Below are 16,541 nucleotides of genomic sequence, written 5' to 3'. Positions count from 1 at the left end.
TGGTGAGATAAGGATTTGGTAAAAGACCTTTCAAGGGTATGACAATGGAGAGGAAGAGAGTAGAGGAATTTGTAGAGTTTCTTAGATGAAGATTGGGGATGAGGCAATCTTGTTTTTCTTTAGGGTTTTCTCTCACAAAATTCTCTCTGGAAGCTCTTTACATTTAGTGGGTATAAGGGTCTATATATAGTGAGGTGAGATGAGAATACGAAGAGACAGATTTTTGCCAAACAGGGTAAATTGGCGGCTTGGTCTCGCGGCTTGTCCAAGTCACGAAATCAAATCGCGACGTAATGGCCTGGCCAGCCTGGAACTTTTGTCCTATAGTGCGATAGCTGGCGCGACCCTTTAGCTTCCCTGTGTGCATCTCACGTGCTTGAAGTTGGTGACTTGCAGTCGCGACCCGCGAGTCCTAGCCGCGAAGCTCTACTTCTTTGCATATACTTGAGCTTTTCTTCACAACTTCTCACACACTACCCTTATAATAATCCCACCTAAATACAGGGTTACTAAGTGCTTAAATTACAAGCAAATTGGCACGGAATAAAGCCAACACGATGGTTGATAAATTTCAACCTTACAATCTCCCCCTTTGGCTATTCCGTGACAAAACGCTAAAACAAACTCTAGACTTAACACGTGAGTTGGGAACAGTTGGAAAACTTACTCACACTTAACTCTAGAATCTGCGAAACTTTAGAACCATAAGAACAAGTAACTCCTGAAACACAACATCACAATAAGTTCATTGTATACAGAAACTTGTAATGCATATGGAGCAAGCACAATGCGATCATGCACAATGGAATAAAGCAGTAAACCATGGCAAGACCAAAACAGGTAATCACTATAGCCAAGTGATCACAATGCTCATTCACACTTGGAATGAACATCCGGACATTCAAGACAATAAACACAAGGTCAATTGCTTGAATGACCAACACTCAACTAATGCACAGTACATGAAGTATGTGCATCTAGGAACAATCTTACAATGGGCACAAGAGTGACAGTACTTAGAAGAAAATGCAAGACATTTAGTTGGAAGTACTGATATAACAAAGCACAAAGGCCGCATAAAGCATGGCACAAACCACAAAGGCCTACAAATGTGCATAGACAAACCCTTAAAGCTTACATAAGCAACCTGTGTACAAACAAAAAAATATGCTGAATAAACTAAAAAAAAAACAACATCAATATATAATAATTAAACCAAACTTAAACCACAGTGTATCAACCCTATAACAACAGTAGTTATCCAAGCATAGTATCAAAATTATAAGCACAAACAACATAAACACAGTGTATAATAGTGAGACTCCCCCTCAAAATAAGCACTCCCCCTCAAGAACTGCCCTCAAAAGTTCTCCCCCTTTTTGACCGGAATGGCCAAAGGGTCACTGCTCCTGGTTAGTGGAGAGGCTGTCAATCTTAGCTGAAAGCACATCAATTTGATCCTACATTACTATCATCCTNGATAGAAGGGGAGTAACGGAAGACGGCGGAGTGGCCGAGAGACCCTTCCCTACTACGCGCACCGTCTTTTTGCCTATATTAGATAAGGGCTCGCTCTTCTTCGCCCTCATCTTGGCATACATGTCCTTGTTGAATTTCGACGTCATCTCTGCCAAAAGAAAAACGTTAGCCACGAAGGAAAGCATAAGGGCAGGAAAGGTTAGTACTGACGAAGATATAACTTACTCTTTTTGCCTTCGATGTCTAGGTTCTTCAGAACAAAAGCAGAAGGCTCAGGCCCGATACAGAAGAACGCAAGAGTTCTGGGATTGACGAGGTCGTCCCAGTTCTCGATCGTCTGCGCGTACTTAATGGCCTTTTGTACGCGCTCTCTGTACCTGCTCTTGAGCTTAGGTCGTCTCTTAACTAAAAAAAAAAAAAAAAAAAAAAAAAAGAAAGACGATGTCAGCAGCCATAAACAGGAGTGAGACAAAACTCAAGAAACGAAGTAGAAATGTTGACGCACCTAAAGTCGGGGTTTCCCACCGACGACGTAACATCGGGAGATCACCCCAAATCTCCCTTGAAGGCGTCTCAAAATCGTCCCCAGATACATAGAAGAATCTGGATTTCCAATACCTGAATGACGAAGGTAATTTCTTGACGATCCTAGTCCCTCTCTCCCAAGGCACTAGTTCATAATACCCATACTCCTTCGACGCCTTCAAACGGTACAAATACACTAGTTCGTCTACCCTAATCATATCCCCGTCGTTAGCTGCCAGCCATATCCCCATACAGCTGATTAGAATTCTCCAGGAGTTGGGCATGAGCTGCCCCGGAGCGATACCAAAATAATGCAATAGCTCCATCAGGAAGGGATGGACGGGGAATCTCAACCCATAAATGAAGGCAGCCTCATAAAAGCAAACCTCACCGGGGAAGAAGTGACACGCCCGATCTTCCACACTGGGCAGACGAACCCTAACCCTATCAGGAAACTAAAATCTATCCTTAAATCTTGCCAGCGTGTCAGCATCTAACCCACACTCCTCACCCTGGGCATAAAAAGCCCTAACCTCTCGAGAGCCCGAAACGGCTGTATCTTCGTCCACCGGACCGCCGTTGGACGACAGTCCAGTCTCAAGCTCACTTGACCTAACCTCCGACATATCTACTCGCACCCCAACCTCGTCCCTAAACCAATCCAAAGACTGACGAAGCAGAGGCACCAGATCAGCCAAAGCAACACTTAAGCAGTTACCCCCAAAAACAAAATCCTCAATGTTCGAGGGAACCCCCAAAAATCCACCTAGCCGAGCAAAAAGAAATGAAATTGAGGGACAAGCTACCCTAACCTCTGAGCTACTAAGCATGAAAAACCCATAAAACACAACAGCGAACTAAGCCCCTATAAAAAAACAACAACAAAACAAAAAGAAGAAGAATAGAATCAGAGCCAAGGCAGTAACAAAACAGGGAAGCAAAACACTGGAAAATAAACATACCTTGAGGAAGCAATTAGAAGAAGAAGCACCACCAAAAGAGGAGGAACCACCACACCGGTTGCTAGTTCGCAGAAAGAGGGCAGAAAGAGTTCGCCGGAGAAGAAGCTCAGAGCAAATGATTAGAAAACTTTTTTGAAAAAAGAGAGAATGTGAGCAAAGGAAGATTTTAAACTAAAGCCTTGGAAAACTGAAAAACCAGCGGGAAGCCCAATAGTCCCACCAAATCAGAGCATTAACTGCACCTACCAGCACGTGCCACGTGTGCCACGATTTGCGAAGCGCCGCCACTTTGCATTTACTGCGGATCGAAATCCCAAACGACACCCAGACTCTTCGTATTCTATGATCGTCATTTCAATGACGAACACAGAATCGGGGGGCAACTGACGGGACTGACGAAGTTCATGGACGCACTGACGATTCCATCAACACGGACGATTCCATACTCAGGCTAGGTGAGTCGATCATACGCTTTACTGACGAACATATCCGGACCATTCAATGCAGGCAAAACGGTTCTAGAGACAACTGTACAGTCCGTTGAAAGGTAATAATGGCACACTAAAGGGCCTCAGGCGTTACGAAAAGGAGCATTAAAAACCTCCATAACTACCCAACGGCTAGAAGCCAGGAGAGGGTATATAAGCCTCCCACATTGCTGAAGAACAGGTACATACACACAGAAAACTCACTGAGACATTTTCTTAAGTTCTTTCCAATTGCATCGTTCAAACATTCTTTTACTAACTTTTGCATCGGAGGCGTTGTGGCAGGCACCACACCGGTGTTCATCTCCAAGGGCTGGAAGATCGTCTCCGTCCGTCGAACAAGTACTGACGAGTTCACACTCATCAAAATCCAAACAAACCCTTCTGCCGTGGGACCCTCCAATTTTGAGTTATGGGTGATGAAAACAGAGTAATGGGTGATGGAAAACAATAAATCCAAACAGCCCCTAAGCTTGGTGTTATTAAATTTTGGCAATAGTGCATGCTTAAGAAGATATGAGAGATGTTCTCTACATTGAACACTCACCTTAATCAACTTACTAGTAACGTAAATTGTGATTGAGTTCAAGATTTGCACAATCAAAATGAATTGACATGTCTTAATTGCCAAATGGATCTTAATCAACTTGTGTATAGTCAAGATTGTAATCAAGTTGAAGATTTGTGGAATCTAAATGAATCAGGATATCTCAAAGGCCAAACTAGTCAATATTCAAGTCATTCAATAAACACAAACACCCAAAATCAAGATAAGGAAGAAATTCCTTTGAAAGGCTACCCTTGAGGACAACGGTAAAATTAAGGAAGAGGAAATGTTATGTGCCTCTATTTAATTAATTTTATCATTTCAAGATTATATTTTTTGAGGTAGATAATACATTGGGAAGTTTCCAATTGAATATTTAATATAACATATAGGAACACCACTTAACCAAAATTGAATAGTTAATATAATATATAGGGACACCACTTAATCCAAAAGGCTTAAAGCCTGTGAGTTTGGGCCCAGTTATGTTATATTAACCATTCACTCTTATTGTTATTATTTTATGTGGGATTTCATTAAAACGTGTATACTAAATAATCTTCTCCTCACTTGGAACTCTCTAACTCTTCATGCATGGGCTTTGACCAAATCCTACTAGCTATCTCCTTGCTTTACAGGCTTTTTCCTACACCACCAAGTCCTACTAGCTCTCCCTTACCCTATGGGCACATCATCCATGGACGTAGCATGTGCTATCTATGGGAACCACATGTTAACCCTACACGCTCATCCATGGGAACTAGTCCACACTTTCCTATCAATGGGAACTTTGCGTCTTACCTTGATATAACACTATTGGCACTATTACATTATTGGCTTTTTTCTAGGATCATTTGTGTGGGCCTTTTTGGCTTACCTTATCTCCGCTATGAAAGGGCCCTTGAACATTTCACCACCACCTTCACCACACACTACCTAAGCTCTGATATCACTAGTTGGGGAGATAATATCTTGAGGAGTTTTCAATTGAATAATTAATATAACATATAGAAACACCACTTAACCCAAAACTCTTAAGTCTATGAATTTGGGCCCAACAAATTTTTTTTAATCATTACTCTTGTTAATATTATTTCACATGAGAATTTACTCATATGTGTATAGTCAACATATTTTTTGTTATATTTATTTTTAATTTAAAAGTTACTCTTGTAAAGCCATCTATATATATGACTTGATCTTTAAATAATAAAGCATGTTGAAAAATATTATCATTGAGTGATGTTTTACTTTGGATGTCTGAACTCCCTTAAAGCAATTCATTTATCAAACTAGGAAGCCTTGGTTTCCTCCAAGCAATAAACAAATAATCGGGCACATAAAGAATTATATTCACATGTAACCGAATCTTCTCACCATACATTTTAATGTATTCATTTTTCATTTTTGATAAGCGTGTATTCAATTTTTTTTTTCATATCAAAACATCATAGAATGCATTAAATCGTGGTGGTATTTGAATGTTAGATTAGATCACAATGAATTTCAATGTTCATTTTTTTTTTCTGCTCCATTAGATAAAGAATTGATGAGTTTAGTTTTTGAAGATTTGTGAATCCAAATGCTTATATTCTAGAATGAGAATATAATCTTATTTAATCTAAATCTTGAAATAAAAACATATGAAATAACTTTGTTCATGCATCATATCATAAAATTCCAGCATGTTTATTTGATTTTGCATCACATGAAATTAGGGGCAGAACCATTTGAAGACCAAGGGGCCTAACCGCTAATGGCTATCTAGGTTGATTTGGCGGGGACTCTTAAGTTGGAAAAGGTAGGATTTAGGTTTCATTTTCATACAACGTCGATTAGGGGTTTTGTGCATACCTTAGATCAATGTACAGTGATCTTTATATAGGGCATGTAGTGTATAATTTTGAAGAAAATAAAACCTCAACTGGAGAGTGATTCTTAAGGAATACAACTTCGAGAACTAATTTGGTGATTCTTTGAATCTTTTTCCAAAATAGTTGCTCAAGTCAATTTGGCCTTATCATTCCTTCATGTTTGATCCGAGACACCCCTAAGCCGAGAAGAAGAGCATGGCCGAGGTCATTTATGACACGTCATTAGTTTTTTTTTTTTTTTTTATAGGAAGATTGCATAAACTTTATTAACAATGGAAAACAACTAATACATCATGGAGAATAGCTTGTTCAATAAAACAAAGATTCTCTTCAATCTAAACAGAGAAATCAGCAATGACAAGGGCATGTTTTGCTAGTAAATGAGTAGAACTACTGTCTTGCCTACAAACATGAGATATTTACACATGACGAAACTCATGTGAAGCAGCCAATGAGCTATACACCAGAGCAGCAATAGCAGATGGAGGGGGCGATAATTCCTTCATAGCATTTGCCAATATCAACGAATCACCTTCAAGGACAAAATCCTGGATAAGCAAATCTTTAGTTCAAGGACAAAATCCTGGATAAGCAAATCTTTAGTAAGCTGTAATCCAATCTCGAAGGCCTTTTTTCAGCCTCAATGGCTCCAAGAGGTGCCATTATCTTCTTGCTACAAGCTCCAACCAAACTGCCTTCATCCCGGATTAGTATCCTCACCCCTACCATTAATCCATGTCTTCAATGATTCTAACCAAAACAAATCACTCTCACCTACAATTACAAAAAGAAAACCACTCCCCATCAGTATAAAAATTTAACTTCAAATTTTAAATTAAACATAACTTTCACAATCCTAATCACTTTTGGTATGATTCTTATCCTCAAATTCAAAATTTAACTAAACATAACTTCCAAAATCCTAATCCCTTTTTATATGGCTCTTATTCTGAGATTATTACGTTAATACTGATGAATTGTTGCTCTTGGATATGAGGCTTATATTTGCAATCTCGCTATGAAAATCCTCACTAATGCCAAGAAGAAGAGCATGGCCAAGGTTGTTCATGACACGTCATTAGTTTGTCCTTCATTGTTAATGTGACTTTAATAATATTAATTGTCACACCACCTTATAAGATTTTTATAATAAAATTGTTAGCACCTAAAATATCCTTGCAAAAAAAAAAAAAAAAAAAAACCCTATAGTATAACCTTCCATGCTACATTAATACGTGGTTTGGCCAAAAGGGTATAAGGTAGGAAGGCTTGACAATGAGGACTACGCATCCAGACCTAGTTGCCAGACCTGGGTTGTAATTCGCGGTGTAACGAACAAGACCAACTTTGGCTAGGCTATCGTATTCGTATGTGAGTAAAGCCAATGTGAAACCTCTACCAAGAGACTTATCAAAAAAAAAAAAAAAAAAAAAACCTCTACCAAGAGAAATAAAGGGTTGAAAATAGGAAAGGTAGGGTTCACAGCCAAAGAGTTGGGGCCTGGGGCTTCTTTCTATTGGGATAAATCTCGTAATTAAATTAAATATAACCTAAGCAACAAAGAAAATAGAAATCTACGAAAACGATAAAAAATCAACTAACAAGAATACCAAGAAATTATGTAAAAAACTCTCTAGTGTAGAGGGAAAAACCACATGGAAAATCCGATCAATCTACTATAGTAAAATAGAGATTATAATACTCAAATTATACCCAAAACCTGAGTTCATAGTAAATTGGTAAAATACAATAATATCTTTAGAAACAAACACAACCTCACCACAAAATCTGGTAGCAAGATCTTCCACTCTGAATACTTCAACTCTTTGTGATTGTAGCATTCACATAATCCTTCTAGAGAAAACCCCCACAATTTATTTTCCTTGTGTGTCTCGAGCAAAAGAAAAATCAACTTTTATTTTTTCCCTCAGTGCCGCACAAAACGCTAATCTTTTTCTTTCAATGGGCTTTAAAACTGTGTTTTACTTTTCAATCTCTCTGAATCTCTCTTTGCATCATGAAACCACCCGCACAAGCTTTATATAAAAGCTTTCAAGCCACCTGACACTCCTAAGCTATGATAGTTCAAATGGATTTCATATAGGAATGGCAACGGGTCGAGTTCAGGTCGGGTTTCTTTATGCCCGAACCCGACCCACAAGCCCAACCCTAAAACCCGAACCCGCCCCGTTTAATAAACAGGTTTTTTTAACATCCAAACTTGTCCCGTCGGGCCCCGCGGTCTCTATCAGCCACTTCAGGGCCTTATCTAAAGGCCTTAATCCCTAGCCATACAATCTTATTTAAAAAAAAAAGGAGTTTCCCTTTCGAACACAGAATCACAAACACATATTCACAGGATCACAAACATAAACTCACAGATTTGAGAGAGGAAATGAATCCAAAAAAAAAAAAAAAAAAGCCCAAAAATAATATTGGAGAACTCAGTCCACCAAGGCTCTATCTCCGATCTCGGACTCCTACTCGGCCTCTCTTTATCTCAGACCACCAAGATCTTCGATGATTGGCAGTGGTTTTAGCCATTAATCCCACCTCTAGGCCGAAGCTCAAGCCTGACCTCAACACGACCAAGAGCTCCTCTGATCATCACCAAAAGGCCTCTCTACCTGTCACAGCCTAAACCTCGCACATCTCTCTATGATCTAACCTCCGTGCTTCTCCCTGGCAAAGTAGCAACCACCACGTGATGAGAGTGAAGGTAAGGGTGGGTCGGTGAGTGAATGAGAGTGAGGGTGAGGGTGATTGGGTGAGACCATGTGGGGTGGCTTGAGAAAAAATGAGACTAAGAGTTGAGATGAGAGTTCTAAGAGGTGGCTTGAGCTAAGAGAGACATCAGAGAAATGAAAATAGGGTTAGGGTTTGATATAATTAAGTAACATATATATAGATAGGTATTTTAGTAATTTTACTTTAAGTTTAAACGGGACAGGTCAGGTCGGGTCCGGGTTCGGGCCAAGATTGATTTTACCAAAACCCAGACTTGCTCTGGGTTCTTTTTTTTTTTTTTTTTAACCCAAACCTGACCCTATTCTTATCGAGTCAAGACAGGTCGGGTACCCATTGCCATCCATTTTCATATTTTGAAACTTCAAAAGTTGGACAAACTTTTATATAAAATTTGATCATCATATAACTTTAAAGAATAAACGATTTTGTCAATGTTCTGAATTTGGAACTTACTATGAGTTAATGTCAAAGCCAAGAGATCCATACACACACATTTGGCCATACTCAATAACCCAACTTTTCAAGCCCAAACAGAATCATCAAGCTTTACTCTCAACAAAAAACCCCATCATCAAGCTTTAAATTTCTTATTAGTGTTATTAGTACAACACACAATGATCACAGTTTTACGGGAATAGCCGAATAGATTCACATAGACAATCGTCACACAATCAAAGAGAGCCTTTAGGTTATGCAAGCACAAACAGAGAACTATTATTCATACTTTGACAGGCTTGTGCTTTCAGGGATTTCAAGAGAAATTTGAGAAAGCAGGAGCTCAGGTTGTTGGGATTGGCAGTAATGATCCATTATCTCACAAGTCACAAGGTAGTACAGAAACTTTGCATTATAGGATAGCTTTATATTTAACACTCGAGGAGTTTTTTCATATAGATTTTTTTGTTTTTTTTTGTTTGGTACATGTGAAGAATATTGAGTTACAACTTAAAAACATGTTTAATGTAGTGTTCACCACAATTTACAACCATGTTTTGGACAGCTCCAAGTATAGGCTCCTTTAATCTAGTTGTTCATTTCCTAAGTAACTCCAATTAATTATAACTCTTTTATGTTGTAACATGGTAGCTCTGTATTTGTTTTTAGTTGTCTTGCCCCCGAATTATTTGTATGCTTTATGGAAGGTCCTCTAACTTATTAGGCATATAATGGATGAGCTAGCAATAGGCGGAATGGACACTATCTACCTCTAGTTATGATGCGATATTGTATAAATTATCAATTCTTTTTTCAAAATGTAATTTGGTTATTAATCATGTAGAAGCTAGTTCATTTTTTTTAATGGATGTAATCTTTTAGATCATAGATACTTATAAAATTGCCTAATTAAGGTTTTGCAATTTCAAGACTAATCTTTTTGAAAAGATACCTGATCGTCCTACCTAAAATAATTACCCATGAGTTTTTGTGATTTTTTAAAAAATTTATTTTATAATTCAATTGTTCTAAAAAGTGGGAGAGGGGGATTCTAATCATGATTCTCCTTATAAAGGATGTTGGAGGATTACAATTTGGCTCATTACAATTATTCTAAAAATAGGCTCATGTGATGTGTGTCAAATGCTACTAAAAATTTAAGTGTCTTTCTCATCATCAATAGGTTTTGAGATAAAGTGGCATTGCTCGTAGTCCGACAAGTGGTATCCAAGCCAAGTTCATGAGTTCCAAGTGTTGCTAAGTGACAAGAGGAATATGGTGAGGAAAGATTGGGGAGTGTTGCTTGGAGCACTGCCTGGAAGACAGGCTTATGTTCTTGAGAAGAATGGGGTGGTTCAACAAATCTACAACAATCAGTTCCAACCCAAAAGACAAATTGATGAGACTTTAAAGCTACTTCAAAGCCTTTGAGTTTGAGCCTCTTCTAACTTCTTCTATTCTTCTATTTTTGTACCTCCATCGTCTATTGGAGTTAGTCAAAGTCCTCAAGTTGTTTTTACTTTTAGATATTAGCCAGGTAATTTGGACCCTTCATTCCACCTGTAGAGGAGGTGATGATCATTATTTCTGCTCTAGAAAAACATCAAATTATTTTGACCTTTTCGAGGAATGAAAAAAAATCAGTATGAAGCTTATTTACTAGTGAGGTTTCAGTTGTTTTTGCATTTCCATGGGGCAATTTTGGATTCAATTAATAATGTAGCCAACCGTGTAAGCTTTGTGGGGGTTATTTGGTGTTTCAGCCCCTTAATTTGACATAGGGACAAACATATTTGCTATATCCCATAGGGTGGTATTCAAGTCAAACCACACATGGATAAAAAATTTGTGTGTTCAAGCAACAAAATAAATAAAATGCAAGTCAAACCACACATGGCAACATGACCTGATTGATTCTTGGTGCCAAGAGGTGTACCCCTATTGAGATATTAAATGCTTTTGGAAGGTCCTTTAAGTGGTCCTTGTTCAGTATTGCTGTTATACTCCAATTTTCTGAACAAAGTAAGTAGAAATATTTTTTTATTTTTGGTAGATCAAAGAAATATTGTTTCTTCAAACATAGAAACCTCCTTTACATGCTACATTTTTTTTTTTTTTTTTTTTTTTTTTTGGGATGATACATATATATTATGTTTAATTATTTTCCCCTTTATGGTTATAAACTATAGTTTATTCTACACTAGAAAGGAGAAACCTCTTAGCAAGTAATGAAGGACAATAATTTGCTATATTATTGCCGCTTCCTTTATTCCTCTCATATATAGTCTTGACTACCATAGGGGCTAAATGCTTCTGAAATCCAATTCTTCTTCCTCCAAGAATTCCATCCCATCTCTTCACATATTTCATCACTGTGGTTAATGCTGAAGGTAGAAATGCAGTACCTCTTGTAGAACCTGGTTGTCTTCTTGGTGACTGCCATTTCTTTGGTTGTCTGTTCAATCATCTTCTCAACACTAGGGAGCTTGAATTTCTCATCTACAAGGCGAGCTACCCATATGGAGCACAGCTCCGACGTAGGAAGGTTTGAAACGCTCTCAAGGTAACCCACAAATGCCATGTTCGGAACTAGTGGATGGATTGTGCCCCTGCAATTTAATAAAAAAAAAAAAAAAAAAACAAACAAACAAACAAAGAAGAGAATTGCATCATCATTATTAAAAAGGTCATATTTAGTGCATAAAACTTTTACGTTTGCGGGGTTTGGAAGAGTGGATTGAATTATATTTTGACCATGTTACAGCTTAGAAGCAATGATTACAATTTTAAGAGTAGAATTGTTAATTACCTATACAAGGGCATGATACCAGAAGGATATTCTAACAAAGTACGGTAAGGCTCTGGTAAGATAGCTTTGAGCTTTTTCTTCCCATCGTAACCAGTTGCAAGAACAACAACATCAGCCTCCAGTTTGGTGTTATCATCAAATTCAATTCCTTCCTTTGAGAACCACCAGTTTGATGCTCTTTTAAAGAGAATCTTTCCCTTATCAGCCTCGGAGAAGAAATTCTCTGGCATGATATTCATCTGACAAGATGCATAGTCTTCTTCAAAAGGGTGGTCTGGTTTTAATCCATACTTCTGCAGAGGAAGTTTCCACAGCAAATAGGACTCGATAAATTTTGAAACTCCTCGCCTCTATCATAGATCATTATATACAACAACTTATTAACATTGGCACTTTACTCATCAACCAGACTAAAAGTAAATTTTTAAGTGCATACAGTGAAAATTAATATTGACCAATTACCATTGGAGATAAAAGAAGGCAAAGAAGAGTTCTGAGAAAGCTTTGGTTAGGCTTTTCATGGAGAAACTGAGAGGATCTTGTTTTGTAAAACATGTAAAGTGGCAAACCCCAAATCCAGTAATGGGGAACTGTCCAGTGCAAAGTCCTTACCACCATGGTGCAAGGTTGTCCTTTTGGTCCTGCAAAACATCAAAATATTGATCATCTCATAATGCAATCTAAATAGCCAATCCACTAAGAAATTATCCAAATTTCGTTGAAATAAAAAAAGAATATATGAATTGTTCTCCTAAAGGGATTGACAAAGGTTTAACTTTTTTAGGAATTTGTAGAGAGGTTTCCATCATTTTAATAGGAAAAATACTAAAATTACTATTAAGTTTTACAGTTTTTAACACTTATATAATAAATTTACAATACTCTTAATATCACTATTTTTAGCAAATACAAAGGAATGACATATGGCATTTCAATTTTACATTTTTTTTTACATAACATTTGTCACAATTTGTTAAAGTGGCTGTGAGTAGTAGATAATAATTTTTACATGGATCCATAACTTTTTATCCCTTACTTGTAGTCATAGTTTAAAAACCAAACCGGACTAGCTAGTGAAACCGATTCAACTAGGAATTGGATACCAATTCGATTTGGTAAAATTGCACAAAACTGGCCAAAATAGGTCACAAACCAATTACTAGGTGCAAAAACGATTCATTGAATGGTTCAATTTTTAAAACCATACTCGTAGTTGGTCATATCAAAATTGTGATATAATAGTTATGTCCCTAAACCTTTCTGAAAACAAAATGAGGTGGAAGAAGTCAAGAAGTTCAAATCCTCCATCCTAACATTTGGCCCCGTTTGGTATGCGAGTTCAAACACATGTTTTTAGTTTTTAAACAACATTACACATATTTTCATACACTTTTTTCACTTACACGTATTTTTTAAAAAAAAAATGAAAACCATTGTTTAAACACATGTACAAAATAGACCCTATTAAAAAAAAAAAAAAAAAGCAATTTTCTTCGTACATTTTCATTTTGAAAGTAAAACAGGAACAAAAGTTATTTTCTTGCACATTTAATGCATCTCAAAATTTTCCATGGAAAAATTGTTGACATCAATTGAAGGGAAACATATCGGTGTCAAGAATTTTCCAACATTGGCCCAATACGGAGCAGACATATTGAGGCCGTTTGGACTCAGCTGAAAGCTGAGTCCACGTTTTGCGTTTTGCATTTTTCCTTTTTTTTTTTTTTTTTTGAAAAGTGAACAGTAAAATCACATGATTTTACTGTACAGAGACAAAAAATACTATTCATGCACTGTTTGGCACTGTTCACGCACTAAAAAATATTAAAAATAGGCCCCACGGTACTATTTACACATTTAAAAATTATTTTGTTACAGTATTTTCAGTTTTCAGTTTTCAGTTTTCAGTTTCAGCAACAATAAGTTCAATCCAGACGGACCCATTATAATGACACCCGTTGCTTCAGTGGGTGTTGTTGAAAGTTGAAACTTAGTCCTTTTCTTTTCCTCATAATGTACAGAAGATGTGCGGAATTCTGATTCATGTGTTTTGGAATCGTCTAAAAAGTGTACAAACGTGTAAAGTCAACAAGTCAAATATTTCTTGATTGTGTGAAACCCAAACCATGCAAATTCCAACTATATAACGTGAAAAATAAGAACTAATTAAATTGCACTACATTCACTATTGTCTTTTAGACCAAATTGATTCTTTATTTTCTTTTTTCTTTTTTTATAATAGAAAAGGGCCAAATTGATTCTATGTTTCAATTAAAGAGCAAAAAGTCTACGGAAACAAAAGGTAATTGGCGAGCAAAAGTCCCTGAACAGTGAACAATCAACTTCATCCAAAATGAATAATTGCAAGTTACGGAAACGAAGGGGAAACGACAAACTTAATGCACTTAGGAACATATTTATTCAATCTTTTATATATATATATAACGTACTTATAGAATTTAATCTTTATATATATAAAAAATATAATATATAAATGATACAAGTGTTCAGTAAGTGTTGAATGGACCTTTCAATCTTATAAAACCTTTTAATCTAAACAAAACCAGGCTTACATTTACTTATTACTTTATTAAAAATTGACTCCACTTTTGACTTCATCTTCTACGTACACTTTGTCTGTAAAAAATTCACAACTCCTCCAGTATGGATTCCTAATAATTCAACTCTTCACTTTATCTTCCACACTTGTGGAAAATGTGAGAATTTTGATTCAAAGACTAACAGAGTTTGAAAATCATAAATTACTAGCCGCTATTAGCTGTATAACCCATCAACTATCCCATTGATTGTGCTTGTTAGAAATAAACTATACTACCTATAAAAAAAATTAAAAAAAAAAACAAATTTAGCTGATAATAAGAAAAAATTTTTTTTGATAGCTCACTTAACAAGGTGATGACAACTGAATTGGAGCATGATGACTACACATCAATGAACTTGTTTCTTTCTTTAGGATAGGGATCCAACAATATTTTGTGAGCGAAATAAATGAATGAAATATTAATTAACATACAAAATATAATAATAATAATAATAATAATAATAATGAAACTTTGGTACCTAAAACATTTAGAGTTGAAATTCCCTCTTATAAGATGTATAAAACCTTTATATATATATATATATATGTATAGAGAGAGAGAGAGAGAGATCTTTATACCTTGGTTCTCCTCTGCGCACTCGAGTGCTAAATCAATAGCTGATTTCTTGAAACCAATGACTGCAACCTTCTTCCCCTTAAGTAGTTGTGAAGTCTCTTCCTTTTGAAGTTTGCAGTAATCAATGGTATGCAAGACCTGACCCTGAAATATTTCAGGGCCTTTGTTTCGCGGAAATTCTGGGATTTTAGGTACATCTCCATATTTTCCAATGCAAACCACAAGAAACTCGAAGGCATACCACTGAAATGAATCGAATAAATTAACACAAGTCAATATAATAATAATAATAATAATAATAATAATATAATCTAGTCACCAAAATGCTAGGTAGATGTAAAGATAATACTAACGATCGTATACATAGACGTTTGACCTTTTTTTTTTTTTTTTTTTTTGAGAAAGATTTGACCTTAATTTCTAGGCAATATACTTATAGGAAGTTTCATTATACGATTCCTCGTATTGCCAACTATACAATCGGTGGACCAAAGGATTACACAAGAATTATATATTTATAGCCTACCCATGTGTGTTTGATTTATTTCATTTATTTTAAACTTTGATTACTCAAAAAAAAAAAAAAAAAAAATTTGACAACCAAAGATTGCTAAAGCGTAAAGTGGAACGCTCATATTGAAACAAAAGATTTTTACTCATTATCAACAAATTATATATCCCGCTTGTCGCAAAATATATAAGACTTTGAAGGTTGACATAGGCCAAACTACAAGGTGTCAAATTTTTTCTTGGAGGCCAGCCAGGATTTAAAAAGAAAAAAAAAAAAAAAAAGAGATTAGAAATTAGGAAATTCCGGAGTATATATGTAGGTTCTAAATAGATAGGAAATACGGAGTAGATGAAAGGAAATACACAAAGAAAGAATAAGAAAATCATGTTCTTTTCCTTTGGAACCCTAGCTAGTAAGACCCTCGTAGCCATATTTTTTTTATTAGTTAAAAAAGAAAAGAAAAAAAAAAGTGTAACGACCTCAATGGTATCTGAATGGTTGGTTTGCACAGCAACCTCCCAAACAGGGTGTCCAGGCAATATAGTAGGATAGTTACCAGGTTTCCCAGTGAGATCAGTGGCTTCCCTATCACCAACAAACCTAATCTCCACCACTTTTGAGTTGAACCTCACAAACTTGAGGACATCAAAGTGGTTAGCATAAGATGTTAAGTATTCCAATATCTCAGTATAAGAAGGAAAACTTGTGCTGTCCCTATCAGGCCAAGGGAAATCAGAAAACTCATAATCACAACGAAGGGACTGAAGCTTTGTGGAACTGTAAGAACAATGCCTCCAGACCCCACCAATAGAGTCAGAGGCTTCAAAGACTAAAGGGTTGTGGTGGGCTAGTCGTTTAGCGGCTGCTAAGCCACTAACACCAGCTCCTATTATGCCAATTTTTGAGAAAACAGGAGCCATTTTTTACGTGATGAGAGCTGAGAGCTATAGGGTTGAAACTTGAAATGTGTTTCGTTTATGATAT

The 16,541-nt window shown here is 36.5% G+C and overlaps 1 protein-coding gene and 1 long non-coding RNA gene across 3 annotated transcripts; both read right to left on the bottom strand.

The window, feature by feature from the left end:
• Positions 1-1,485: 1,485 nt before the first annotated feature.
• LOC136067715 (uncharacterized) lies at positions 1,486-3,241 on the bottom strand. Of its 2 annotated transcripts, none has more exons than XR_010629130.1 (3): positions 2,967-3,241; positions 1,705-1,884; positions 1,486-1,627 (listed from the first exon to the last, which is right to left on the bottom strand). It is a non-coding gene; the product is annotated as an uncharacterized LOC136067715 (long non-coding RNA). The 2 variants fall into 2 exon arrangements; XR_010629131.1 differs by lacking the exon at positions 2,967-3,241 and adding an exon at positions 1,985-2,041.
• Positions 3,242-11,333: 8,092 nt separating this feature from the next.
• Positions 11,334-16,477, bottom strand: LOC111984210 (probable flavin-containing monooxygenase 1). Its single transcript, XM_065773918.1, has 5 exons — positions 16,037-16,477; positions 15,049-15,289; positions 12,330-12,508; positions 11,868-12,217; positions 11,334-11,667 (listed from the first exon to the last, which is right to left on the bottom strand). Exons 1-5 carry the CDS (start codon positions 16,475-16,477, stop codon positions 11,334-11,336), a joined length of 1,545 nt encoding a protein of 514 aa, XP_065629990.1.
• Between the last annotated feature and the right edge of the window lie 64 nt (positions 16,478-16,541).

The sequence above is a fragment of the Quercus suber genome, unplaced genomic scaffold (assembly GCF_002906115.3).
Source record: "Quercus suber isolate HL8 unplaced genomic scaffold, Cork oak 2.0 scaffold_82, whole genome shotgun sequence".
Classification (NCBI taxonomy): Eukaryota; Viridiplantae; Streptophyta; class Magnoliopsida; order Fagales; family Fagaceae; genus Quercus; species Quercus suber.
This window is presented reverse-complemented; position numbering and strand designations above follow the sequence as displayed.

Coding starts and splice junctions, on each gene's coding strand:
- LOC111984210 (XM_065773918.1), bottom strand. CDS start 16,477: ATGGCTCCTGTTTTCTCAAAAATTGGCATAATAGGAGCTGGTGTTAGT. Junction 12,509..15,048: donor GTGCGCAGAGGAGAACCAAG/GTATAAAGATCT, acceptor GATGTTTTGCAG/GACCAAAAGGACAACCTTGC. Junction 11,668..11,867: donor GGTATCATGCCCTTGTATAG/GTAATTAACAAT, acceptor ATTAAATTGCAG/GGGCACAATCCATCCACTAG.